General features: G+C 55.9%; 2 protein-coding genes across 4 annotated transcripts; one reads left to right on the top strand and one right to left on the bottom strand.

Moving 5' to 3' along the window:
- The first annotated feature begins 472 nt into the window (after nt 1-472).
- LOC147191286 (electrogenic sodium bicarbonate cotransporter 1-like) lies at nt 473-18722 on the top strand. 3 transcript variants are annotated; one of them, XM_086135951.1, is made up of 27 exons: nt 473-803; nt 3690-3763; nt 4391-4567; nt 6497-6629; nt 7156-7316; nt 7404-7583; nt 7850-7945; nt 8602-8678; nt 9127-9284; nt 9368-9455; nt 9902-10056; nt 10572-10694; nt 10767-10941; nt 11422-11555; nt 11802-12064; nt 12150-12202; nt 12280-12465; nt 12557-12670; nt 13335-13496; nt 13579-13757; nt 13833-13905; nt 15041-15109; nt 15256-15429; nt 16129-16287; nt 16366-16459; nt 17443-17519; nt 17596-18722. In XM_086135951.1, the coding sequence occupies exons 1-26, from the start codon at nt 787-789 to the stop codon at nt 17484-17486; spliced, it is 3318 nt and encodes a 1105-aa protein (XP_085992077.1). In that variant the 5' UTR covers nt 473-786; the 3' UTR covers nt 17487-17519; nt 17596-18722. The 3 variants fall into 3 exon arrangements, with proteins under 3 accessions (XP_085992077.1, XP_085992078.1, XP_085992076.1); XM_086135952.1 differs by having other exon boundaries at nt 17443-17523; XM_086135950.1 differs by lacking the exon at nt 17443-17519.
- A 199-nt stretch (nt 18723-18921) lies between these two features.
- On the bottom strand, nt 18922-25651 carry LOC147191285 (SWI/SNF-related matrix-associated actin-dependent regulator of chromatin subfamily A member 2). Its single transcript, XM_086135953.1, has 6 exons — nt 25386-25651; nt 23883-24100; nt 23040-23145; nt 22864-22965; nt 21371-21494; nt 18922-21273 (listed from the first exon to the last, which is right to left on the bottom strand). The coding sequence occupies exons 1-6, from the start codon at nt 25473-25475 to the stop codon at nt 21170-21172; spliced, it is 744 nt and encodes a 247-aa protein (XP_085992079.1). The 5' UTR covers nt 25476-25651; the 3' UTR covers nt 18922-21169.
- Nucleotides 25652-26027: the final 376 nt, after the last annotated feature.

Raw genomic sequence — 26027 nt, 5'->3', positions numbered from 1 at the left:
ATAATCGCGACATAAAAAAATCGATCGAATGGCAAGAACGAAAAGGGTTTGTCGGTGATTGCATCCAACCGTCACGGCGCTCCTTCTGGTGCGTGCGCCTCGGCCACCCGGGGGCAGTCTCATAGTGGCTATTCGTGGAAACGGTCATATCTCTTCGCGAGGCTGCAACAATCTTCAATTATTATCATTAGTCTCTGGGGAGTGTTGCGTCCTTTGTTTGCTTTAAGGTCAATGGCTATGCGCTTGCTCCTGAGGAACATTTTCACACGATAGAATTTTCGCCATGCGCGCTAAACCGCTTGACAAAATGCTCTCGGTCAATAATTGTTCTTTATTATTGTAATACGAATGCGACTACTCTACTTGGTGTATTTTCAATGTAGGCAGGTGCGCGCGTGTGCGTTTGCGCATGTGCGCGCCAAGGTGGGGGAGTGACTCGGGAGCCGCCCTCCTCCTCGGTGACGTCACCGAGGAGGAGGGAGGACTCTTAAATGTGCCCAAAGGAAGCGCCGCCGACCGCGAGAACACGCGGGCGACACTTGAGTATTTTCTTCTTTTTTTTTTGTCTTTGGGGTGTGTGCGTGTACCGGGCGGGGGGGGTCCCACGCCGACCGCGATGACACCAGGGCGCCACCTGTGAGACGCTCCCTCAACCTGAGCCGACTTACCTAGCTACCGACCCAGCGGCTCGGACGCGCTTCCCGAGCCGTCCCGCAGTCACTGCCGCCCGGCTACGCGTCGCCTCGTCGCCTCCCTCCGCCGCCAAAGGCCGAGGAAGACGCGACCATGAGTTCGGAGAAGAAGTAAGTCCCCCCAAACTTTTTGAACAAGTTTACCGCCCGTCAACTTTTTGTTCCTTAGTTTTATTGTTTTTGTTTTGAACGTGTTCAAAATGATGCCATGCTCTGGAAGGACTCGCTAATCGGTTTTGCGGTGAGCTGTCAGCGTGAATTAAGGCGCTGTGGAGACCGAGGAACAAACACCCCCCACCCCCCTGGTGGCGGGCGCTTTTTAGTACTGTACTTTTTTTTTTTTTTTTTTAGTCAGTTTCTACCACGTGTTGTCTCTTTCCAAATTCTTCATTGTGTGTTCTCTTCAAAAGCGGTCGTCTAGCAAAGAGCTCGACGTTAACTCGTACTGTACTTTGGTCTAATATGTATGTTTGTACTACTACGCGCTTGTCAACTGGCACCGTTTTGGTATTTGATATCCTTGATATCCAGCTCAAGGTTCATGGACTTCTCTGCCCTTTGGCCTCATTAGTAGTTGAGTTCAGAGTACTGGTGGAATGGCTCGAGTGCACTAGTAGAATGAGTGTCCTTCTAGTGTTTTACTTTCAATGACCGTGTCACATCTTATGCTCACTCGGAGGACAACTTTTGCATTCAAATAGGACAACAACATGTTGCTGATTCCCAAGGCGAAACCGCACGAGTCGACACCCGAGAGTACTATTCAGGACGCTCTCGATGTTAACTAGTAGATTTTTGTCAGGAGAGTACTTGGAGCACTCACTTTTGCCTCACTCGCAACCATGACGTGGGCCTCGAAGTTAGGACGCAGAGTATACGAGTAACAGATGCTTCATCTGTGTACTAGCGTGTCCTTTTCACTCACTAGTTCAACAATTTGGCGCACGAGTCGAAGAAAGGTGTCTCACTAGTAGCACCGCATATGTCATGTGGTTGTTTTGGGTCACTAGTGAGATGGGGGGGGGGGGGGGCCAGTATTGGCATACTAGTGTGTGGCGGTGTCGCACAAGAGCGGGAAGTCGGACGCAGTCGTTGTTACTCGCGTGCCCAATTGTGTTTTACTTCTTACTTTTTTTTTCTCGTCTCCAGCGGAACAACTCGTCGGGTGGCAAGTGCGTGTAAGTGAGGCGAAACTGTCCACCGGTTGACAACACGCGTGCTACGACAGCGACTTGTGCTATTTTAAAATTCGACGTGTTCACATCAAGCACGTCACTAGTCGGAGGGGTCGCGTGCAAAACCTGCTCTCGGGACGCTACTTGGAACTCTTTCGGGTCAAAATATTAGGGACGGGGCTCGCGTTGATGCATTTGCAACTTGAATAATCCCTCTGACGGCGTCGATCAAAAAGTGATATTATCGGGTGTGTGTCACGCCATCTCTGATCCCCGAGCTGCCGCCGCCGATCACGATGATCCCCACTCTAACGAGGAAGAACAGGTCACAGAGTATTAAGATAAGATCAAAGGAAGATTTGTGCACTCTCGTGGGATCTTATCTGTCTTATGCTTTCGTGCGCAAAAGTGCGTGTGCGTGTGCGCGCGCGTGTGTGTGGGAGCGATTATGAGAAAGAGAGATTGCTTGCTTCTGAGAAAGTGAGAGGAGTGTAAAAGTGAGAGAGGTGAATGGAAAAGGGGATGAATTTGGGAGGTGTGTGTATGTGCGCACGTGAGAAAGGGCTTGAGCTTCTTTCAAAGAAGCGCATGTGAGAGGAGGATGTGTTTTTGAGAGAAGTTTATTAGAAGTGAGTGTTGCAGAGAGAGGTGGCCAAAAAGTGTGTCGGATAGGGAGAGGATGGTCCGTATAGGAAAGGAGTGGGCTGGAATCTGATAGTGTCATGTGAGAGGAGTGTGTAGAAGTGTGTGTGTGTGTGTGTGTGCGTGCATGTGTGCCCGCGTTTTCATTTTTTTCCACACGAGCGTGTTTTTCCGCATACGAGTGTGGTTTTTCCACATACGTGGGTTTCCATCCCGTTGCGGTAATTCCGGCCGGTCGGACGGCAGTACTTTGCCGTCTTCTTCAGGCTGCAACCCGAGCCTCCCGCGGTTTCTCCAGGGGGGGCCGACGGAAGGGGCGGAGGCCCCGCCGGCCGCCTTCCCCGGCAAGTCTCCTTCCTGAGCTTGATGACAAGAGTCCACTCCGCAAGCGCGATGCTCATCGCAATGAACGTTTTCCGATCATTTTTCCTGCATCTGGGTGACGTGTAACGCGGCGGCTCTTTGAGTTGACGTTTGACACATTTCTCACTCTGCGGCCCGACGGCGATATTGCCGCGAACCGCCGTACCGAGGCAAGAAAGCCAGCGGCCCCCTTATAATGCGCGGAGGGTTCCGCCCCGAGCGCAGCATCCTGAGGCCCGACGCAAAGCGGAAAGAGGGGGGGGCCCGGCCCGGGACGAGCCAGCGTCACAGGCGCGATCCGGGAGGAAGCCGCGGGCCTCCGAGAACGCGGCGAGCGGACGGCCCCCGGGAATGACCCGCTAAGTGAACGCCTCGAGCCACAGAAGGCCGCCGGGGAGAAGGAGCCAGATGGACCGTCGTGTAAAGACCAATCGAGACGGTGGCGGACACCGGCCGGAAAACCTAACGGGCGGGCCTTGGAAAAGGCTCCACCGAAAGACGGTCACGGCACTGCAAAATTGATCATTATTATCAAGAACGGTAATTGATGCTCATTTTAAATCGGATGCATTTTCTACTGAAGCGAAATAACAAATCGGTGTTCATCTCATCGAGGCGCCACGATCCCGCCGCGTCGTTTTCAATTGAATCCAAAGTGACTTTGCCATTTCATTCACAGTTGATGGCGCAACGGTCGAAGACTAAATCCCAATGGTTTTTCTTTTTTTCACTTTGAGCCAAACGAGAACAATATCCCCCCCCCCCCCCCCCCCCTTTCCACATCATGGCGACGGTGTTTTGAAATTGTCTTTTGCAGAGTGGAGGACGAGGCGGTCCTGGACCGAGGGGCGTCTTTCGTCAAGCACGTGTGCGATGAGGAGGAAGCGGAAGGTGAGCGCTCGCCGCCGGGAAGTCCGTTGCGTCTCCGGAGTGCGCTCGCTCGAGAAGACGCGGGATGCGGGCTTACTGTCGGGGGCGCTCCGTCCGCCATTCCGTCCCATCGCCGCACGCTTCGGACTCCGCTCCAATAGGCCGAGACGAAATCCCTCGGCGTTTTGGCTTTTGTCGTCGGTCGTTCGCGGCAAAGTTTGCCGATTGGCCGCGCGAGGCAAAAAGTGCGAGCTTGGCCGCGGCCAAGGCGCTTTGACGTCGACGTTTGCTCCGCTTGTCTCTCACGAGCGGTAGACCCGCCAAAATGTCTGAAGCAGCCGTGCCCGAAACATACTTGCCGCGCCGTTTCAAACGTGCGGCTCACCTGACTATTTTCACTCGTTAGCGTCGACTGACGCTCAACGACATCCGGACTTTCCATCTCGAGGCGGCAAAACGCCGCCCGGCTCCCGCGGAGTGAGGGAGAAGGCGGGGTTTGACGGCGCTTCTCGGCCCGTTCGGGCCTTTACGAGCGAGCGTCGGTCCATTTCTTCTCGGCTCCTTTCCACAGAGCGTGACCGAGAATGCAGACGGAGCAACCGTCTCGATTGTGGGGGGGGGGGGCCTAACGTCCGGTTGTCTCCGCAGGTCACCACACGGTGTACATCGGCGTGCACGTCCCCAAGAGTTACCACCGCCGCAGACGCCACCGCCGCAAGTCCGGCCACAAGGAAAGGCGCGAGCGCGCCGATCACGGCGCCGAGGGCTACAAGTCGGACGGCGAAAACGCCGACGACGCCGCCGCCGGTCTCCTCGAGCCGCTCAGTGAGTCGGACTTGGCTCTTGCCTCGTCATCAAATCCCGGCTATTTTTCAGACGATGAAATCACGCACGTCGTGAAAATGTTCGGGTTCGGGGCTGCCTGCATTGGTGCCTCCCCCCCCCCCCCCCCACCTTTGTGGAAGCCGACGGCGGCGATCATCTCGGATATAGCGTCTTTTTCCAGGAAATGAGGTGCTGCTTCGTTGCCGCGGTATCCAAAGAACTGCGATAGCATCTCCATGGCAGGAAGTGTGTGCACTGAATATGCAGGAAGTCTTTCTTTAAAAAAGAAAAAACTGGGCCTTGGATTGACTTTTGGCAATCTTTCTTTGAAATGCGCCCCAAGCGTTTGTCCAGTCAGACAAGTGAGGCTAACATTCGGGATTCGCCGATCCGATGTTTTGTTTTTTAACGGACTACTCGTGGATCACGACTGCACATGGTCTCAAAAGCATTCCGATCCAAATGTCATGACTTTGACACTACAGCAGAGAGAGAAGGAGACGCTTTCATTTAGCAAAATCCACCCGAACGCAGCTCGAGCTCTTTTTTTGAACGTGACGGCCTCCTCCTGAAAGCCTTGATTTTTTTTTTTTTTTTTTGTAACCCGCTTCCCGAGATGGCGGACGAACCGGCTGCGTCTCGGCGGCGACCGGCTGCGCTTTGCGGCTTTCTCTTGCGTTGTCGTCCTTCGTAAGCCACGCCTGGCGGGGGCTCGGTGCCTTCAAAGGTTCCTTTGCTCTCCCAACGCAACCCGAGGAAACGTAGCCGCCGGAACGGGCCGGACTTGTCCCCTTCTTATTTAATCTCCGAGGGAAGCTTGGCCCTTGCGTGACATGGACCTTTATTTATTTCTGACACGGGCGCCGCGTTTTACTGCGGCCGGCCCCGCTAAATTAAGCTCGAGTGTCGTGAGTTGGGATTAGACGCTCGATCGGGAGGCTCTCGCGCGCCGGCCGTTGCGCAACGTCGCGGCTCCTCGGGCTAATCCCCGCCGCGGCGGCTCACCCGACCGGTTCGCGCTCATGCGCGAAGGACAAAAGCCGGCGGCACGTGACCGAGAGCGTTCGTCAACCGTGGGTCTGACGCGCCCTGGAGTCAACATGTGGCACTCCCGACGAGGGGAGCGTGCGTTTCCTGGCTCGGGCTCGTCAAAAGGGCCGGTCGCCGGATTTCATGGCGACGGGGCTCAAAATGTGGAAAAGAAGAGCAAGGCCCACGAAGTACGTGGTCCCGGTCGCAAGGCCGAGCTCCATCTTGGGAATTATGCCCTGATGGCGAGAACCCTTTAACTTTGAATCGTTACTCCGCGGGGGGGGGCGGGGGGGTCGGGTCAGCTCACGTCGTCGGTCGTGCGAATGGCCCGCCTATCTGTTGGCGGTGGGAATACGGCCCAACCGATCGCCGCCACGAATGTTTCTTCTTCCCCCTTCCCTTTTGTCTTAACCCAGCGCTACTTGAGCCCTTCGGCCCCCGATAACGAGCGGCTAACTCCTTGACGAAGCCCCGGATCCTCCCCGTCTTCTGCCGTAGCCGTGATACTTCCGCCTCCAAGCCAATAGTGCCCGCCCACTTCCCGCACCGAACCCACCAAAGCGACTCGCTAACGCCCCGACGGTCCGTACATTTGAAAGGCGTCCGGCCTTTGCCTTACCCCGGACGCCCCCCCCCCCCGCCGACCTGGCACCGTGCCCATCGGCCGAGCGCCTCGATGTGACCCCCCGACTCCTCCGTGCCACTCGTGACCTCGTAAGCCGAGGGCCCGGCTGCGCTCGCTCCCGTGACGCCCGCCTCCGACGCTACCCGTCGCGGCCGCGTACCGTCGCGGCCGCGACGGTGTTCCCGTGCCAGATTCCCCAACGTTCCCCCTCGTGACGTCGGCCCGCCGCAGATAAGAACGGCGATCTGAGTTCCGCCGTTCCCTCTCCGTAGTTTCCCCGGCGGAGAGGATCCGCTTCATCTTGGGCGAGGAAGACGACGGCCCCCCTCCCCCTCAGCTCTTCACCGAGCTGGACGAGCTGCTGGCGGTCGACGGGCAGGAGATGGAGTGGAAGGAGACCGCCAGGTAAAGCGAGCGGGCGCTTTCATTTGGCGTTTGGCACTGAAAGAAAAGGAAAGAAGTCGCGGGAGCGGCCGGGCGGACTACCGCTCTGCTCTTATCAGATGAATGGCGGTCGGACCTGCCCCGCGGGAGCGGGAAGAGGCAGAAACTCCCAGAAATGTACTCGCGCTTCCGCACTTGGGGAACAAGACGCCAATACTGAAAAATGTTGCGACGGCGATTCAACTCGAACGGGCCCGTGCGAGTCCAAGTGAAAAAATGGCGCTCGAGAATCAAATGGGTTGAGGCCCACGTTTCACGGCGCCGCTCGAGTAGGCGGGACGAGGCGCTCGGCGAGCGTCGCGACGCCCCGCGGGGAAAGCCCGTCCGCCTCGGGAGAAACGGCGGAGGCGGCGACATCGTCGCGAGGAAGCCTCGTCCCGCGCCTTCCGCGGCATCGCCGATGCTCTCGCGCCGGCGGCCGCGAGGACCCTTCCGCTCTCCCGAACGGCGTCTCCGACGGCCTCCTTTTTGCGCGCCCCGCCTCCAGGTGGATCAAGTTTGAGGAGAAGGTGGAGAAGGGCGGCGAGCGCTGGAGCAAGCCCCACGTGGCCACGCTGTCGCTGCACAGCTTGATGGAGCTCAAGGCGTGCATCGAGAAGGGCACCATCTTGCTGGACCTGGAGGCCTCCACCCTGCCGCAAGTCGTCGGTACGCCGCCGCCGCCGCCCCCCCCCCCCCTCCCCCGGCGGGACGCGCGCCCGCTCTTCATGGCGGTTTGACTTCTTCTTCTGCCAGAGATGGTGACGGACAGCCGCATCGAGAGCGGGCAGCTGAAGGCGGACCTGAAGGAGAGGGTGATGTACACGCTGCTGCGCAGGCATCGCCACCAGACCAAGAAATCCAACCTGCGCTCGCTCGCCGACATCGGCAAAAGCGTCTCCAGCGCCAGCAGGCTTTTTGCAAGCCAGGAGAACGGTAGTCCTGCCGCAAAGTCCCGGGTGTCGCCCTCGCTCCTTGAAAAAAGTTCAGCGTGTTGGGCCGCGCCGCGAAATGTCGCCGACGGCTGGTTTTTGGAATTTTGGTGGCGGGCGGGGACGACACCCGGGTCATCTCGCCTTTGGCTTCCTTCCTTCCGTTTCATCTTCACACTAATGACTCGCTCTCCCGGTTTCTTCCCGCTTCCCAACTCGCCTTCCTCTTTTGGGCCGTCCTGCGTCTGCGCCGGCGTCGGCCCGTTAAAGCGCGCAACCTCGCCGAGCACCCGGTGCCTTGTTTCTCCCCGCACGAGCCGGAAGACCCCTGCGAGGTGCTGAGGAGCGCCAGCGCGGGATACCTCTGTAAGTGAGGTCGCGGGCGATCCGCGCCCACCCTGGCGCCACGTCATCGACCGGTGCCGATACCGCGGTCGGCAAAAGTCTTTTCGAAGGTCCCGACGTTTCCCTCCGCGCCGGACGGACGGGCCGCAGAAGACGCTCGGCGGCCAAACTCGACGGCCGCCGCCCCGCTTTGACTGCCGAGCGTGCCGACTTTCCACTCCGGCCTCGCTCGCGGCCCGGTCGGTCCCGCCTCAGCCCCGACGCTCCTCGAGGCTCACCGTTTCTGCCAAAAACAAAAAGAACTTTCTGGAACGGATGGAAAGGGGGGACGACCTTGTCCGTGGCGCTGACAATTAGGAGGAATTCGCCGTCGTGAGATTTTCATTCCTCGGCGTCGGGTTGGATTGCGTCTTGGGAGAAGACGGGATTTTTGTCCCCGGGAATCTTCGAACCGACGCAGCCGTCCACCGGTGCGATGGCTAATCCCGAGGCTTTGCCAAAATGTCGCTCATCGAAAGCCTTTCTCGCAATTTGCCGACGCGATGAAGGAGCGCCCGCCGTCCGTCCCGGGAGGCTTTAATCGCCGCCGCTTTCCGGCCGCCTCTTTCTCGATTCCGTCCGAAGATTCGTTTCCTCTCCGCGCGACGGTAACGGGCGCCTTGCCGATCTGTCCGCAGGTAGCCCCGCCACGGCGCATCGCACCCTCACCTCCCACAGCCTGAGCGACTTCTCGGACAAGCCGGAGAAGGATCAGGTAACCGCCGCTCGGGCGGCGTCCGCTTTGAATCACGATAGCGGTGCCAAAACTGCTATTTTTAGATGCGACGCCTCTCCTGATTTAGCCATCCCCTCCGACGAGAGAGCAAAAAAGTAGCGGCCGTCCGGGCCTCTCGCAAATACCTCCGGTTGCGTATCCGAATCCAACAGCTTTGCCCAAGGGGCTCGCGACTGGCCGCCCAAAGGCCAAGCTCTCAATTTACCGCTCGCCGGACGTTCCGACCCTCACTGACGCTCACGAGCCCCGACTCCCCCCCCCCCCCCCCCCCCCGCTCAAGCCGTTGCTCCCGACCCCGGATAAGCGTTACAAGATAGATGGATGGACGACCTCCGGCGGCAAAAAACATTCAGAAAGTCAATTGTCAGCTCTTGCACTGAACCCGACGCGATGATGATGATGATTTTTGTTGCGTGCTGGGTCTCAGCTGAAAAACAAGTTCATGAAGAAGCTTCCCCGCGACGCCGAGGCGTCCAACGTGCTGGTGGGCGAGGTGGACTTCCTGGAGACGCCCTTTGTGGCCTTCGTCCGCCTGCAGCACGCCGTCATGCTGGGCGCGCTCACCGAGGTCCCGGTGCCCACCAGGTAGGTGCAAACGTGACCACCCTTGTGCCGGAACTCCCCCCCCCCCCCCGCGCTCATTGCCAACGCTGTGTTCCGCCGTGAAGGTTCCTCTTTGTTTTGCTGGGCCCGAAAGGAAAAGCAAAGTCCTACCACGAGATCGGAAGAGCCATCGCCACTCTGATGTCCGACGAGGTTTGCGTGCCGTTTCTCGCCTCTTTTGTGCCGTGCGTTCATTTGATAGCTTCAAGAATAGACAATTCGGTACCTCGAGAAAACACTAACAACAGATTTGATGTCTCTCTCCGTCTGTGTGGCTAGAGATAGTAGCACGCACTTTTCAAGCAAAAATGCGGTGGCTGCGTCGGTGTCCTGAGAGGAATGTTCATTCCCCTCCCGCCGCAGAGTGTAGCCTAATGTCAACACGGCAGCACGGGAAGCGCTTTTCCTGGATTTCCTCACGTTAAACTTTACCCCCGGAGGCACGTCAAAGCTTGACTGCACGCGTGCGCCGGGCCCTCGCCCCGCCCCTTCCCGGAACGCCGGCGCGACGTGCCGAGTGACAAATTTACAGACGTGTTTTTTCCAACGGCGGGAGTTAGCGCTTTTTTTTCTTTTTTCTTTTTTTAATCCCTCGCTAGGTGTTCCACGACATCGCCTACAAGGCCAAGCACCGGCGGGACCTGCTGGCCGGCATCGAGGAGTTCCTGGACGAAGTCATCGTGCTGCCCCCCGGCGAGTGGGACCCCGACATCAGGATAGAACCGCCAAAGACGCTGCCGTCTTCGGACAAGAGGTGGGCGCCGTTTCGCACGGCCGATGGCCTCCGAGCACGATTGTGCCCATTGGTATTCACTCGGCAATTTTGGTGATTTGGAGGACGTTAGATTTTTTTTGGGGGGGGGGGGGCGTTTAAGCAAAATAGTGCTTAAATCTGACATTTAAAGGAAGCGATGAATGACGTCCGTCCATCCGCGCGCGCGTCGGCCGAAGCGCTTGCCCTCACGAGGGTCGCCGGTGCGCGCAAGCCGCTTTGATCTTTCCAGAAAATGATGACTTTGTTTTTGAGGGCGGCGGCATTTTCAGTCGACATTTCCGAAACGACACATTTTTGTTCTCTTTTTGGGTCATTCTTTGAGATTTGTACGGGAAGGTTTAAAAGGCATTTGAAGCGGCGTCCAAAGTGCGAGCGGATGCCGCTTGCCACCGCCGTCCGTTTGCCGTAGTGTGTTGTCGTGCAAAAACACCGCTTTTTTTTTAAAATTCATTTTCCGACTGGCCGTTTGAACCCAAAATGGGCCGGGCCTCCAGAAAGAACCAGTTTGCCGCCTTGGAGTCGTCCCCGCCCATGAACGGCGACGCGTCCCACGACGCGGGTCCAGGCGGGGGTGGTGGAGGTCACCGGGTCGGCGAGGAGCTGCAGTGCACCAGAAAGTAACGCAAAAAAAAATCTAAAATGATTCTGATGTTTTGGGAGAAAATACGAAAGGTTCTTTTTTCGGTCAGGTTCTGCGGTGGGCTGGTGCTGGACGTGAAGCGGAAGTTGCCCTTCTTTGCCAGCGACTTCTACGACGCGCTCCACATTCAGTCGCTCTCCACCATCTTGTTCATCTACCTGGGCACGGTCACCAACGCCATCACCTTCGGGGGGCTGCTGGGGGACGCCACTGAAAACATGCAGGTACCGCACACGCACATAAAAGCGTGAGAAAAACATTTCAAAGTCAAAGATTGTCTTTTTTTTTTTGGACAAATTTGAAGCCTTATTTGGCATCAAATAGTAACAAAATCTCTCATGTGTTGCGTATGTGAATTTGGACAAACGATTTCGCAGGTCATTTTGGGAGGAACGGCGACTATTGAAATAACATTTGGGCTTTTTGTTTTTTACTCAAAAACGGAGGGCTCAAAGAAAACCCGAGTGTCGAATCTATTAGGAAAAAAAAAAATCTCTCCGAGGGACCTCAAAAGTGTTTTTGAAATGCCGCAAAGCCGGCGCGGTGCCAATTCGATTGTTTTCAATCCCAAATTGAGTCCTTTTAGTCTCCGTGCTTAAAATGGACTTTTGAAGCGTCAACTCAAACGCACCGGAATATGTCTCGCCGGTTTTAAAAAGCTCACGTGGACGGATCATAACGAGAAAACGTGAAATGTGTGACAGGGTGTGTTGGAGAGCTTTTTGGGCACGGCTCTGACGGGCTCGGTGTTCTGCTTGCTGGCGGGTCAGCCCCTCACCATCCTCAGCAGCACCGGACCGGTGCTGGTCTTCGAGCGGCTCCTCTTCAGCTTCAGCAAGTCAGTCTTCTCGTCGGTCGGACCGCCATGACGTCGGCGCGCTCGGAAAAAAAAAAAAGAAAGGAAAAGCAAACGTCTGTCCTCGGGATTGTTTGGTCATCGCGCTCGCGGTTCGACGGTATCCCAACTCTTGTCGCGCGTACGCGTCGCCGCCTACGCGGGCCGTGAAAAGAAAGCCGCGAAGGGGAAAGGGCGAGGAGGCGAACGGCCCGGACCGACGCCCCAAGCGCGCTCTTTTGCGAGCAGGGACAACGGCTTCGACTACCTGGAGTTCCGGCTGTGGATCGGCTTGTGGTCGGGCGTCTTCTGCCTGATGCTGGTGGCGACCGACGCCAGCTTCCTGGTGCAGTACTTCACGCGCTTCACCGAGGAGGGCTTCTCGGCGCTCATCAGCTTCATCTTCATCTACGACGCCTTCAAGAAGATGATCAAGCTGGCGCACGGCAACCCCATCGACGCGCGCCACCGGGCCGACCTGGTCGCGCGCTACGACTGCAGCTGCGAGCCCGGTGAGGACTCGCCGCGATGCCGGCCGGCGGTGGCCTCTCGCCGTCCTGATTTGTCTTTTTTCCTTTCTCCTCCCCCCCCCCCAAGGCAACAGCACGCGCTCGGATGAGGCGGCGGCCCGGACGAACGACTCCGCCCCGGTATGCCGGCGGGCAAACGTCACGAGCGGCGGGCGGGGCGGCCTTCTTAACCTCCGCCGTTTGTCTCCCGCCGGCAGCCGGAGAACGCCACTTGGGCGTCGCTCGGCCGCAGTCGGTGCGTCGAGTACGGCGGGACGCTGGTGGGCGAGGCCTGCGACTACGTGCCAGACATCACCCTCATGTCCTTCATCTTGTTCTTCGGCACCTACGCCTGCTCCATGGCGCTCAAGAAGTTCAAGACCAGCCGCTTCTTTCCCACCAAAGTCGGTCCCGTTCGCGCCCGCCGCTTTTCGGCCTCCACAGTGGCTAAGGGTGCCCGAACCCGAGCCCAATTGCGCTTTGCGTCCTTTGCAGGTCAGGAAGCTGATCAGCGACTTTGCCATCGTCGTGGCCATCCTTCTCTTCTGCGGCGTGGACGCTCTGGTGGGCGTGGACACCCCCAAGCTCATCGTGCCCAGTCAATTCAAGGTAGCTCCGGCCGATACTCGGGAAGTGCCGTCGTGCCCCCCCCCCCCCCTATTTTTTTCTTCACCGTTGTCAAGTTTTAAATACTGCAGGACAAAGTATCGCAAAAGGGTCCTTCCTATGGGTTTTCTTGTCAGCGTCAGGAGGTGTTTTAGTCATTGCCAACGGCGGCCGAGCGCCCGCCGCAGAGCCGTCCTTCCTTGTCGGCGCTCGTTCGCGGCCGAGCCGGCGGCGAAAGCTTCAACTGGTTGTTTGAAGTCGCTCGGGCGGCAGCGGAGTAACCGGTCGAAGCCGAAACGATCCTCCCGGCCGGGTTTCTTCGGCGCGCTCGTAACGGCCCCTTTGACGCAGCCGGTCCGAGCCGTGCTTTTCCGTGACTTTGGGGCTTTTTCTTTGGTTTGCCGTACTGACGTGGAGGGGGGGGGGGGCTCGGAAGAGTGGTGCCAAGCTGGGAGCGGGCTGTCAAGTCCAAGGCCTTGTCGGCGCCGTCTGAAATGTTGCCCCTTCTGTGGCGGCAAACGCAATCCCTGCGAGTCACTTTTCCCGCCCGACCGCGCGGAAAGCAATCGCCGCTGTCGAAAACATTCGGCCTTCTGAGCGCCTCTCCTGTCTGAGCGGGAGAAGTGGCGTTAAAACAGGCCAAAGTTCTCATTTTTCTTCCCCGCAGCCCACCAGCCCGTCGCGCGGCTGGTTCATCCCTCCCTTCGGGGCAAACCCCTGGTGGGTGTACCCGGCCGCCGCCCTCCCCGCCTTGTTGGTCACCATCCTGATCTTCATGGACCAGCAGATCACGGCGGTCATCGTCAACAGGAAGGAGCACAAACTCAAGGTGCCGTCACGTCCGGGCACCGCGGGTCCCGTCGTCCTTCTCGGCTCCGCGTCCAACGCGCGCCTGCGCCGGCTTCCCGCAGAAAGGCGCGGGGTACCACCTGGACCTGTTCTGGGTGGCGGTGCTGATGATGGCGTGCTCCTTCTTGGGCCTGCCGTGGTACGTGGCCGCCACCGTCATCTCCATCGCGCACATCGACTCGCTGAAGATGGAGACGGAGACGTCGGCGCCCGGAGAGCAGCCCAAGTTCCTGGGCGTCAGGTGGCGGCCCGCGTCCGACGATCCGAAGCGCTCGCTTTCCCCCGGATCCCTCACTTTTTCTTCCCTCCGTTCCAGGGAGCAAAGAGTCACCGGGATCATCGTTTTCATCCTGACCGGCCTGTCCGTCTTAATGGCCCCCGTCCTCAAGGTAAGCGCCGGACTTCTCTTCTCCTGAATTCTTTCCCTTGCGGAGGGGGATTAATGTCAGCCCCTTTTTGGACAACCCCCCGCCCCCTCCTCCTCATCCCTCAAAAAAAAAAGTGTTCAAAGAAAGCCCGATGAGCCAGTTCTAAAGCGGACATTCACCTTCAGGCTTTCAGGTCCGCTTTCACCTTCTCAGATGTGTCCTGTCTTTTTAGCTTCTTTAACGGTTGAACTCGTTTGATATGCTCGGCGGTAAAAAAAAAAAAAAAACAAAACCTTCACGCTTGTCGGGCTTGTGAACAACACTTGGACTCACGAGCCGTTTCTTTTCACTTCAGAGGGATTTTAAGCACGGAGGCGTTGAGAGCCCAGCTAGGGAGGGTTCATCCCTCCGTGTTAATGGCCCCCGCCCGCCGCCAGATTTCTCTTTAATTCTCCCACACAAATATGGATTAGGAGGCCTTCTGTCAGCCTCTTTTTAGGGCAGACCCGCTGTCCTCCCTGGAACCGTTTGCCAATCCGTCGGTACTCGGCAGACGTCAAAGCTATTCTAGCTGGAGTCACTACCCCCCCTGCCGGACAAACGGATGCATTGCTTTAAGTTTGATTGCATTCATTCGGGACCTTTTTCTCTTGGTTTGTGAGTGAGGATGATCATTATTCAGTAGCAGTTAATTCATTGCGACGAAATATTGTATTCCGCGATGTAAAAATGAGACGTAGCGTTATTATGAAAGCAGAAGAAAAGCAAACGCATTTGCACTGAAACGCTCGTTCTTTTGAAGCTATAAGTTGGCGATTTTTGTCCCTCGCCGGCCGCCGTACCTTCACGTGTGCCTGCGACGCCAATCGAACGAGTCGCTTGCTGGGAAAGGACGAATTGTACTGCGGATATTTTTAGGGATACTTTGAACAAATGTCAACAAATAAAACGTGTCTAAAAATACATGTGCTCGCGGAGGCCGACTCGCCGCTAAATTCAAGTGTGTAATTCCAGAATGTAACGAGAAAAGTCGATGCAGACTATTTTTAAGTGAAGCCTCGTCGCCAAAAGTCCCCCCCCAGTAATAGCGCCATCTGTTTTGGTAACCGTGCGCTGCTTCGGTTCCATTAAATTCACGTTGTTTGTGTGCGTGTAGTTCATTCCCATGCCGGTGCTGTACGGCGTCTTCCTCTACATGGGCGTGGCCTCGCTCAACGGCGTCCAGGTGAGTGGCCGACATCAATTGATTGATTTGCAATTTTGATATTTTGCAGCCACGTTTAAAGGGCAGAGAGTCCGCGATGTCTTGAGTCCCGAAATGTCATCGGCGCGGCCTTTCTCTGGATTTCTGTTCTGCCGCCGCCGCGCTAGTTCATGGACCGCCTGCAGCTGCTGCTGATGCCCGCCAAGCACCAGCCGGACCTGATCTACCTGCGCCACGTGCCCCAGCGCCGCATCCACCTGTTCACCTTCATCCAGGCCTCGTGCCTGGCCCTCCTCTGGGTGCTCAAGTCCACCGTGGCCGCCATCATCTTCCCCGTCATGGTGAGCCGGCGCTCCGTCGCAACCTTTTATCGAAAGGCTCCCTCTCATGAGAGGCTTGCGCTGGGAAGGGGCGAGTACGGCGAAGGACGCGTCTTCCATATGCACCGCTAAGAAATGGGAAGGAGAGTGACGCCGACTCGCCGCGTGACTCGTCTTGAATGTCGGTGTTTTTTTTGTTTTTTACATTTCGTTCGCCATTCATTCCACAAGCGGCATCACGCACTTGGGACTTGCTACCGCAACGTGTTATTTGCTCGTACGCAACATCTGGGATGCAGTTATTCCCCACCCTCCATCACCAGTTCCAGGTTTGTTGCACTAGCTTGTTTATTTCGGGTGCAATTCCACTTTTGTCCAAGTGGCGGTGCGACACGTTTGTTTGACACCGTGTAGATCGGACTGAAGAATAAGAAATACTCCCCGTTTTCACGGGGAGTATGTCGGCCCAGTGGAGTTTTTCCCCGAAGAGGATCGAATGTCACGATCCTCTTCAATCCCGTTTTTTACGCCGACGGGTTCATTTGACGAGGTTGAAAAGCATACTCGGCGAACATCTTCGCAGGCGGCGCGAGGGTTGGCTTCCGTCGGACGGGTAGACGCCTCCGCCGCGCTGACCGGCTTTGTGATTTTGCCCGGCGCGGCGTGGACGGTTGAGGAAAGAAGCTCCGTTTGATCTCTGACGGCGCGTTTTCGTCTTAGATCTTGGCGTTGGTGGCCGTGCGCAAGGCCATGGACTACGTGTTCTCGCAGCACGACCTCGGCTACCTGGACGACGTCATCCCCGAGAAGGACAAGAAGAAGAAGGAGGACGAGAAGAAGAAGAAGAAGAAGGGCAGCGTGGACTCGGAAAACGACTTTGTAGGTCCTTTACGTTGGCGCGGCATCCAGTGCGCATTTCTAGACGTGACGCCTTTCATGTTGTCCCTCCTCCGACAGTCCGACTATCCCTACCGTGACGATATTCCCAGTATAAAAATCTCCATGGATACGACGGAGCGGGAGCCCGCGTTGGGACACGAGTCTTTGGCTAGTGAGTACCGGCCGGGCTTGGCTCTCCTTCGGGCTTCTCGCCGCTTCGTGCTCGGCCGCCCTTTCCCGCCGCCGCCCGGCCCGAAAATCGCTCGCCGACTCGCTCGCGTTTAGTCGTTTGCCTTCGGAGCCGACGCCGCTCGCACGTTTGCCCGTTGACCGTGAAAGATCAATTCTATCGCCGATCACGACAGTCCAAACTGCCGAGCGTCCAAATTGTCTTTGTTCACTTAAAGGTTGCCCCCCCCCCCAAAGAAAGAAAGAAATACACGTCCGTCCGTCCGTCCGTCCGTCCGTAAAAAGCATGAGTGGTACAAGAATCAGACAGATCTTTGGCGTTTCCTAAACATATCCTCTACTAAATGCTTTTGGGTGTGTTCTCAAAAAGCAGCGGGACACAAAACTCGTCTTTTCCTCAAACGTTGCGAGTTCGATTTGCCAATCAGAATGTTTGCATATTTCCTGCAAATATGGAACATTTCAAGAATGCATTTGTGCAATGCTCTCTTTGTCAAAATTCTCGCTAGATTTACGAATGATCAAATTATCTTTGGCTTCTCACCCCCCCCCCCCCCCCCCCAAACAAAATACCGTGTGCTTTCTCAAAGAAATGTTGGGATGGATAATTTTCTGCGATTGGTGAAAAACTTGCGCTCTGTTGATCGGGGAAGCCATCTTGGCGTCGGCGTTCGGAAAACGCGGCAGCTGTGATGGTCGCCCGAATGAAAAGCAAATCCGGTTTCACGCAGAGAGCGACCTTAGGTCCGCCGAAGTCCAAATTGGCTCGTTTTGCAAAGCGCGCGTGTAAAGCCGAGGGGCGGCGCCGCGGTCCCGGGGGGTGCTGGGCGCGGCGACGCGGGAAGGGGCCCCCCGAGGACCGAGCGACGCCCGCCGCGGAAATCGTCTCCGCGATGAGCAAAAGCTGACGTTTGAGCCTCGCGCCCCGGCTCGGACGCTGACGTGGCTTTCCCGACTCCGTCGCAGGAGGCGCGTCGCAGCCTCGCCTCGGCGCGCATTCGCCGTGCTGAGCGCCGGCCGGAGGAGTCGTCCGCAGCGGCCGAGTACGTGAGTCGGCGCCGGCGCCTCCGGCCGGGCTCGGCGGCCGCCTCCAAAAGTGCCTTGTTCTCTTCTCTTCAGCCCGGAGAGAGGCGCATCGCCTCGCGTCCGCATCCGCGGCGACATCGACGACGCTTTCTTCTGGAAAAAATCCTCCCCGACCGATCTGTGAAACGACATGAAGAGCAACTGAATATTTTTCTACTCTCCTTAGTGCTATTTTTAAACATTTCTCTAGAATCGTAAGTGGATGATCTATTTTTTTTTGGGGGGGGGGGCATTATTGTTCATGGGGGGGCTCATGTGATTTTGTTTTAATGATCATTTGTGGAGTTTTCCTTCATTTTACGTATGAGATCATTGATTCGCTTCAGAATCACCAGCCTAGATTGTTGATGCCACCACACGAAGAATGTTTTCTTCCTTTTCAATGAAATATGTTTTCCATTGTACTCGAGCGGGCTTTTTTATTTTCTTTTTTTGAAATCGCAATCATCCAATTGACCAAAAGTTCTCTCGGACTAACCAAGATTCCTTTTGGGGTGGCGGTAGTGTATATTCTGCGGACAAGATTTGGATCCCGTTTTCTTTCTCTCTCGTCTTGATTTCATCGCTCCGCCTTGACCTTTGGGCGCTCCGCGACCTCTCCAAAAATCTCGTGCTCCGTGGCCGATTTCTTCCTCCGAATGTAGTCCTACCTCCGATTTCTCCGGAGGCTGCCGGACGTCTCTCATCGCGCGCAATGATCTCGGTCATGGAAACGCCGAGTTTGGATTTCGATTCTTTTCCAAAATCTTCCTTCCCGGCAACGTTGCGTTTCCCTCTAAACCGGCTTCAAACGCGTTGTATTTTCTCGTTGCCCCGCCCCCCCCCCCCCGTTTTAATATTGAATGTGATTTTATTTGGGTTCAACTGCAGAAAAATATGTTGTCATGTCTGCAGTCTATGCAAGAAGTGAGATGCACGAATCCTCAAGTGAACGTGACGCAAACAAGACTGCTGTTCGAGCCGCTTTCAACACGAGACGAAAATCGAATCAAATCAAAGTCTTCCGTGTAAGTTTTTTTTAGGGGGGGAGAAGTTTAGGCAATGAAATGCGCGCACATTATGGGCTGAATGAGAACTGAAATAATCCAGACGGAAGAAACTTGTTTTTATTCGTGGTTTTGCGTTTTTGAATGACAAATAAAATGATACGTTTGAAATGATTTGTCGAGTCGCGCCTGAATTTGTGGTTTATTATTAAAACAAAGTATAAAGGGAAAGGAAAATCTGTAGATTAGGACATGGATCATACCGTAGGTCCATTCCGTGCGCTTCGATGATCTGATCGTTTATACCCGAACAAAAAGGTTTCGTTTGATGACGATCCAACATTTTCTTCAGTGATAAAACAACAACAACAAAGAGATTGGATAACTTTTACTAAAGTTGAAATTCTTTTTTATATGATGCATTTCGGACTTCATCAAGGACGACGTCGATTGTCGAAACGAGGTTAAATCAGTCGGTTCATTTCAGGCCTGCCTATTAAAGTGGACTTTCGAAACGCACCTGGGACGGAATGCTCAAAATGTATTGCGCGCACACACATAGGTGTCAGGGACTAAATATGCGCTGCAACGCGCTCATCTTTTGTTCCGAATCAGCGTCTTCTGACTGCTTTACGACACAAGTCTCTCCTCATTCATTCCCGCAGCTTCGCTTTGAGTTCAGTTCGGTTGTCCCAAGGCATCGAAACGAGACGAGTCATTGGATAAATGCTGCTTTTGTCCCGCCCATCGGACGCTCGGCGTCTCGGGGAGTCGACGGACAGTGGGCGTGTATGGGCCGGCCCGGACGCCGCATGATGATTGGATGATGTCTTCGAGTCCAATCTCTCGATTGACGGCGAAATGAGCCAATCGCCGATCTTTTGGTGTCGGCGTCCGTCGGAGCGTCTTTCCATTCTCATTCTGTTCAGGGTGCAACGGGAGACTTCTTCGAATCATCTTGGCGACACTCTCTTGGTTGAAAACGACTAGCGACAAATTCTTCTTTTATTTCTGGTGGGTTTTATTGTAGTTGCTTGTGTTCGCAGACTGACTTATATCACCGCAGGGTCACCGATCATTTTCTTGAAAAGGAACGGAGAGTAGAATTCACCTAGAAATAAACGGACACGTTTTATGACGTAGGCCGAAATGGAGCTTCCCCTCCTTGACGCGCCAGCGTCCGCCACTGATATACAGTAGAGACAGATACGCACGCACACGCGCGCGCACACATGCATTCAGTGAGTGGGAGAGAGAGAGAGCGCGAAACAAAATATTTGAATGAATTTTAGGGGGGGGGGGGGGGGTTGTTGCAGGGCTGCGCGCCGTATGTGTCCCTCCTCGCTACGGTACACAAAATGTGTCCACTTTGTAGATGCATATTCCTAGCATCCATGACGCCACCCCCGCCTCGCACATCTATCTGGCGTGACGCGCCGGCCGCCAGTCTGAGTCTTCGAGTGACGCTCGACCTGAGCGGACGCTGAACGTGGCGGGCAAGTCATCAGCAGCGATCATCGAAACCACGTGCGTGTACGCCAGCCGGACTTTTGCAGCATTTTTAGGCACACGATACGCCGTAGAAAAGTTCGTAAGTTGCTTTTAAAGATGCAATGACGTTTCTTTTCGACAATCCGGTACAGTCCGTCCGTCGTTCTTGATCGGGCGCTTTTACAACAGCTGCGATTGTTGTGAGTGCGCTCCGCAGAACTTGGAACATCAAATAACAGTCAGAACGATAGACGGGAAATTATTTCCAAAAAAAAAAGAAAACAAAACATCTAAGGCCAAGTTGTCTGATGGTGAGCAAGACGTGAGGTGCGGTTTTATTTGTATTCGCGAAAGTATGTTTACTTTGGAGTGGCAATAGTCTTTGATGTGTCTGCCAAATCAGGCACGATTGCTTCTTTTTCGACTGGAGAAATAATTGTCTCCGATGTTGTTGAAGCCCGCACCTCCGCGCTGCGTGGCCCACGCACTGACGACCACCTCTTTATAGATTTTTTTTAAAAATCGATGAAAAAATGCCGCTCCCGTGCCCGGGTTCTTACATTCCCCACGTCATGACGTCGCCGAAAAGGCATTTGGTGCAAACGCGGCGATGATCGCATCTGCAGCAGATGTTTGCTGAACAACAATTGGAGCAGTGAGGAGGAGCGAGCCCTCCCTCCGGTGATTCTCTTTTCAAAGAGTCAAAGCGGAAAACGAAGGCCTCCGTGCGAGTAGGCGCAGTCCGAAGGAAATCTGTCCGGTCCAGTGGTCCCTTGACTTGAGTTGAGGTCATCTCCGCATTGTGACTCAATTGACTTGAATTGAAAGTCGACTTTGCGGTCTTCGAAACAAAAACAAAAAGACATTTGATTGTATTTTTGGGGTGGTCATTGGCGACTTCGCGGCAAACTGGGAGAGTGGCTGTCCTTCTGGGCACGGCTTCTCGACAGGTCTTCGCGGCCTGAATTCGTTTCATAGTTTCAGTCGCGTGTTTTTGCTCGGCCCACACATGAAAGACGGGGAGTTCGGAAGTACGGGAAAGCCCTCAAATGGTCTTTTTTGGGGGGGGGGGCTGGGAATAACAATGACAGACATACAACTCGACTTCAAGACCTCAGCGCAACAACAGTTCAACCTTCATCCTTGGCGGAGTTTTCCTCCACATTGTGGACTCGGTGCAAAGGCGGCGGCCTTTTGGCCCTCGGATTCCGACTCCTCTCCTCGTTCTCCAGCGCTTGCAGGGAGTGAACGAGAGAAAGAGGTGCGGTCAAGTAGAGCTGACCATTTGGCCACGTTTGTTTTTGCGCGGGCCAACTACTTGGACGCTTTACCTCCTTCCGGGTGTTCGGCGGCGGCGGCGACGACGACGAGCGTCCGCTCGGGCTCGCGGTTGGCCACGATTCTCAGCCGGGCGCTCTCGAAGACGGACTTGATGACGATGGAGTCCTCGTACATCTGCGGCGGTAAACGGGACGCACTCGTTAGATGAGCGGGCACCACCTCGAAATGAAAGTCAACCTTCGAATTGTTGCGCGCAACGTCTGTTGAGCCAAGGCCAATCAATGTTTTACAGTCGAGGAATCTCACAGCGCGCGGTGCACCGCATCGGTCGACAACACAAATAGAGCCACGTAATAAACGGCGGCCAGTGAAGAATGACGGACGATAACAAAACTACACCCCCTCTGGTGGGATATTGCCTCACCGTTGTTTGTTACCAAACGATATCAAATAAACAACAATACGGTGATCAAATCAGCCACGGCTCCAAGATTTGCCAATTGGAGTTTGGCATCTAAATGTGGTGTTGGTGCACCACCTAGTGGCTGAATGGCAGATGCTAATTTTACGCCGTGTGTGTGTGTGTGTGTGTGTGTGTGTGTGTGTGCGTGTGCGTGTGCGCGCGCTTCTTTTTTCTATTTTTAAATCAAAGTCAGTATTAGAAAACGAAGCTTGTCCACAAATCCAAGTACTGCATAACGCACCACAAGCACCGCCGGTTTGGCTGCTTTTTAGGTGTTCATCACTTAACCAGCGGAGGCAGCAATGCGATCAATTGTCGAGTGTGAAACGAAGAAGAAAAAGACGACGACGACGACGACGACAGGAAGAGGACTGTCAATTTCGTCTTTGTAGCGAACAGTTAGCGCAACGTTGCTTATTCTTGGGGACGCATCGAACGTAAGTCTTTTTCTACTCCATTACGTGTGAAATGTACACATGCACACGATTTATGTGTGAGCTAAACGCTACTTTTTAAAATGCTTATCGCTGGCGCTAATCGCGATTGCTAACAGTTTAGCATAGAGTAATTTGATCGGTGCCCGATGAACATCGATCAAAATGAAACTCCAGGTACCTACGTTCATACACTTGAAGTCAGGTTTAACTTGGTCAAAAGTATGTGCGCGCGTGTGCAACTGGGGGTTCAGCATCTTGCTCAAGGACACTTGGGCAAGTCCGCAATGGCCGGCTTTCGCCCCCCCACCCTCATACCACTCATGTTTTTCCACTTTTCGTTCTGCGCCCCCACCAACCTTCCCTACGAGACCCAACTAGTGGGCCCACGCCAGTAGCCTCCCGGACTCTACCGGTGTCACCGAAAGCCGGACTGCTGGCTTCACCTCACGAGTCCCATGTACTTTGCAGACTCGTGCACATCAACGTCAAAACGTTTCCAGGCAGACACGGTTGTTCCGCGAGTGTGCCGAATTGTCTTCCGAGTGAGGATCTACCGTGGTCCAAAACAAATCCCTTTGAATCATTGTCTCGACCGAGTTCTCCCGAAGCAATCGCCGAGCGCGATCCCAATCGCGGGCTTCACCTGAGATCCTTCCAGGTTGTACGTCTGAGCGTTGTGACAGAGCAGCGCGATGTCTTTCTCCAAGTCCCCCACATTTCTGTACTTGTGATTTCGCACTCTCTCCTGTCAAAACAAAACGTCAACGCGAGAGCGGGACTCCGGCGGCGATCGGGACCGGCGCGTTTGCGCGCGCTCACTCGGATCCGTCGGAAGTCCACGGGCTTTCGGATGAGCTCGTAGTACTCGGGGGCCTCCTTCCTGGACGGCAGCTGGACGAAACCTTTGCTGATCTGTCGCCCCAAACTGGAGGGAGAGAGGAAGCTCGGTCTGGCGTCTCCTTACTTTGCCCCTTTCGATAAAACCGGCGCCGACGGGCGCACGGGATCGCTCCGTTCCGGCGTTCTACCGACCGGACAAAATGTCGACGACCTCCGCCGGCAAGGGAGCCGACGCTCGCGACTTTGCCGTAACGAAGCCAATGCCGACGGCCCGCGTTCGCCGAGCCGACCGCCGCGGCTTTGATTTTCCCAACGAAGCGTCGACCGCCTCGGAGAACGGAGCCGACCGCCGTGACTTGGAGGCCGCCGAACCGAGTCGCTCTAATCGGCAGGTATTGAAGCGACGCCGCGACTTTGCTTTCAAATATATCGAGTGTCAACTCGCGAGCGCCGACGCGATCGAGCGCCGCGCCGCGACTTTGCTGGACGGAAACGACTGTCGACGAGCCGCGGGCGTTGAAGCGACGCCGCGTCTCGCTTTGAATCCGCATTGACAACCGAGCGTCAACGACGACGCTAAATGGGGCGGGCGGCCGCCGCTTTGTTTTCGATCAACTCGGCGCTCCAAAAATCTCAACTCTAATTGACCGTTTGAGTCGGACCGGTCTGCGGGGAGCGAAGACGACCGTTGCCGCTTTGTGGCGAGAACGTCTTCTTGCCGTCCGGTCCCGCGTTTGACCGGCGCGCAATGCCGACGACGCGTCGACGAGCCGCGGCCATGGAGGCCAACGTTTCGAGTTAGTTTTCTCGCGCTTTCCTCACCCGTCCTTGTAGTTGACCACCATGTCCACCAGCGCGCCCAGTTGCCGAGTGAGCTCGGGCGGATTCGGGGGCAGCTTCTCGGCGGGCGGTCGCCCTCGTTTGCGTTTGACTTTTTCGCCGGCGCTGTCGTGCGGCGGCTCCTGGCGGCGTCCTTCGTCATGTTTGCGCTTCCTCGGGTCGCCGCGGTCCAGAGCCTCCATCTTCCCGCCGGCTTCCGGCTGCGGTTCGGGAAAGCGTCCCGCTTAGAACTTCAAGCGATGCGCCTCGTTGCCAGCCGGTGCCGCGGTGGCAAAATATCAGCGTTACATAAATCCGATCCGGGGAAAAGTTCTTTCAACGACCGCGCGACAACGGTCGGCTCACCTTCGCCACAAGAATCCGCCATCGTAACTGGTACAAGTACGCGTGAGCTTCGTATGATTGCGCGCAAAAAAACAAACCAAAACCCGCGGCTCTGTTAGCTATTCAAGTGAGTCGTCGAAAAGGGCCTTCTTCTCCTTTCTGATGAGGGGGAAACGCAGACGTTAGCGCCAAGTCGATCGATGACATCTTTTTAAGTCTACTTTTCCTTTTTGAATGATGGCCTTCCATAAAATTCACAAAAGTCGCCGGGTAGAATTTTGTACAAATAGCGGCGGCCGCACTGGGGGCGTTGTGGGAAACATTTCTGGGAGAAAAACATTTGTCCTCTCGGTCCCTTTTGAAATGAATGAATTCACGTGGGCACGTTTGTAGTTTTGGGTGGCGCAAACAAGAATCGAGTGGGATTTCATTCCAAAAACGCAGTGGCGTGCACTCCGCAATCGGAGGCGCATTTGCGTACAAACTCGGTTGACACGCCGAGGTTTTCTGTCACCGGTCGATAGCGTCACGCGGGTGCGGACGAGGTCCAAGTTTTGAACCGCAAATTTCCGAAGCATCGATCCAAAAATCCAAGACCGAATTTAGATAACCCCCCCCCCCCAAAAAAAAAGATCAATGACATATTTCTGACTGAAATTTGACAAAGCGAAGCCTCACTCCGCCATGTTTTGCACGCCCCAATGTTGTGGAGTAACGATTCCCCAGCAATCGTCCTTTGCGCACGCAAATGATTTTCACTGTCGCGCTCCTTCCGGTTTGTGCCGCACGCGCGGCATTTGCTTGATGTTTTGTTTCGCCCCCGCGATATCATTTGGAGGCAACGTGGGGCACGCCGATCTGCCTGCGGACCAAAGCGGAAGAGCCTTCCGCGGTGGCGCATCGCACGCCGGACCACGCCGATGCTCAAGGACGCGGCCGACGGCGCCCGGATGTCGCTCCGCAAACTAAATGCGCACAAGCGGGCAATTAGGCGGCCGTGTCGATGCGGGAGAGCTGCGGGGGGGGGGGGGGCGGCGGGGCGTCCGCAGCATCGCCCCGGAGGAACGAAGGCGTAATCCCCCGGGCAGCCGCGGTCCACATTCCCGCCGCGACCGAGATTCCTCTCCCTCTCTCACGCACGTCCGACCGGGGGGGGTTTACCTGAGCGCGGTCTGCGGGATCCAGCGCGGCGACGGCGGCGGGGGAGAGAATTAGCAAGCCCGCATAGCAGCGAGCCGCTAGTCTCTTCATCAGCTGATCGCTCAACGAGAAGTGGAAAGGGGGAGCGTCGAGGGGTGGGGGCTCGCGTAGGGGGAGAAAGAAAAAGCACTATGTTTTCATATACAAATCGACGAGAGGGGGCGGGGAAGGGGGGGGGGGCAATGCGGACGCTCCCGTCTGCACGGCTTCCCGACGTCTGCGGCGGGCGGGCCCCGAGCGCGTCTCCCTCTCCCTCCGCATGCTTTGGACATCCCCGCTCCCCTTCTTGTCTTTGCGCCCTCCCTCCCCTCCCCACAAAGGCCCGCGTTTGGCTTTGCATTCCATCCGAGCTCGGCGGGGGAAAGCGGCCCGACGCGCTTCCCGACTCGGATTACCAGCGGCGGAACGAGGTTGAAGCCGACTCCGGGCGACATCCGCTTGTCGCATTTTTCCATCCGGGCGGACAACGATCCAAAGTTTCAGAAAGCCGGCTCAAAAGCGCTTCGGCCGGGCGGGGTTGGGAAAGAAAGCTGTCCGCACGTGAACTCCAACGGGAAACTTTGCGTCTTCTTAGCAAAGCGATGAAAGTCTGCATGGGGACCG

Source organism: Hippocampus guttulatus, chromosome 17, assembly GCF_054856545.1.
Source record: "Hippocampus guttulatus isolate MCC_2025c chromosome 17, RoL_Hgut_1.0, whole genome shotgun sequence".
Lineage (NCBI taxonomy): Eukaryota > Metazoa > Chordata > Actinopteri > Syngnathiformes > Syngnathidae > Hippocampus > Hippocampus guttulatus.
The sequence above is the reverse complement of the archived record's forward strand: the minus strand, read 5'-3'. Positions and strand labels throughout refer to the sequence as shown.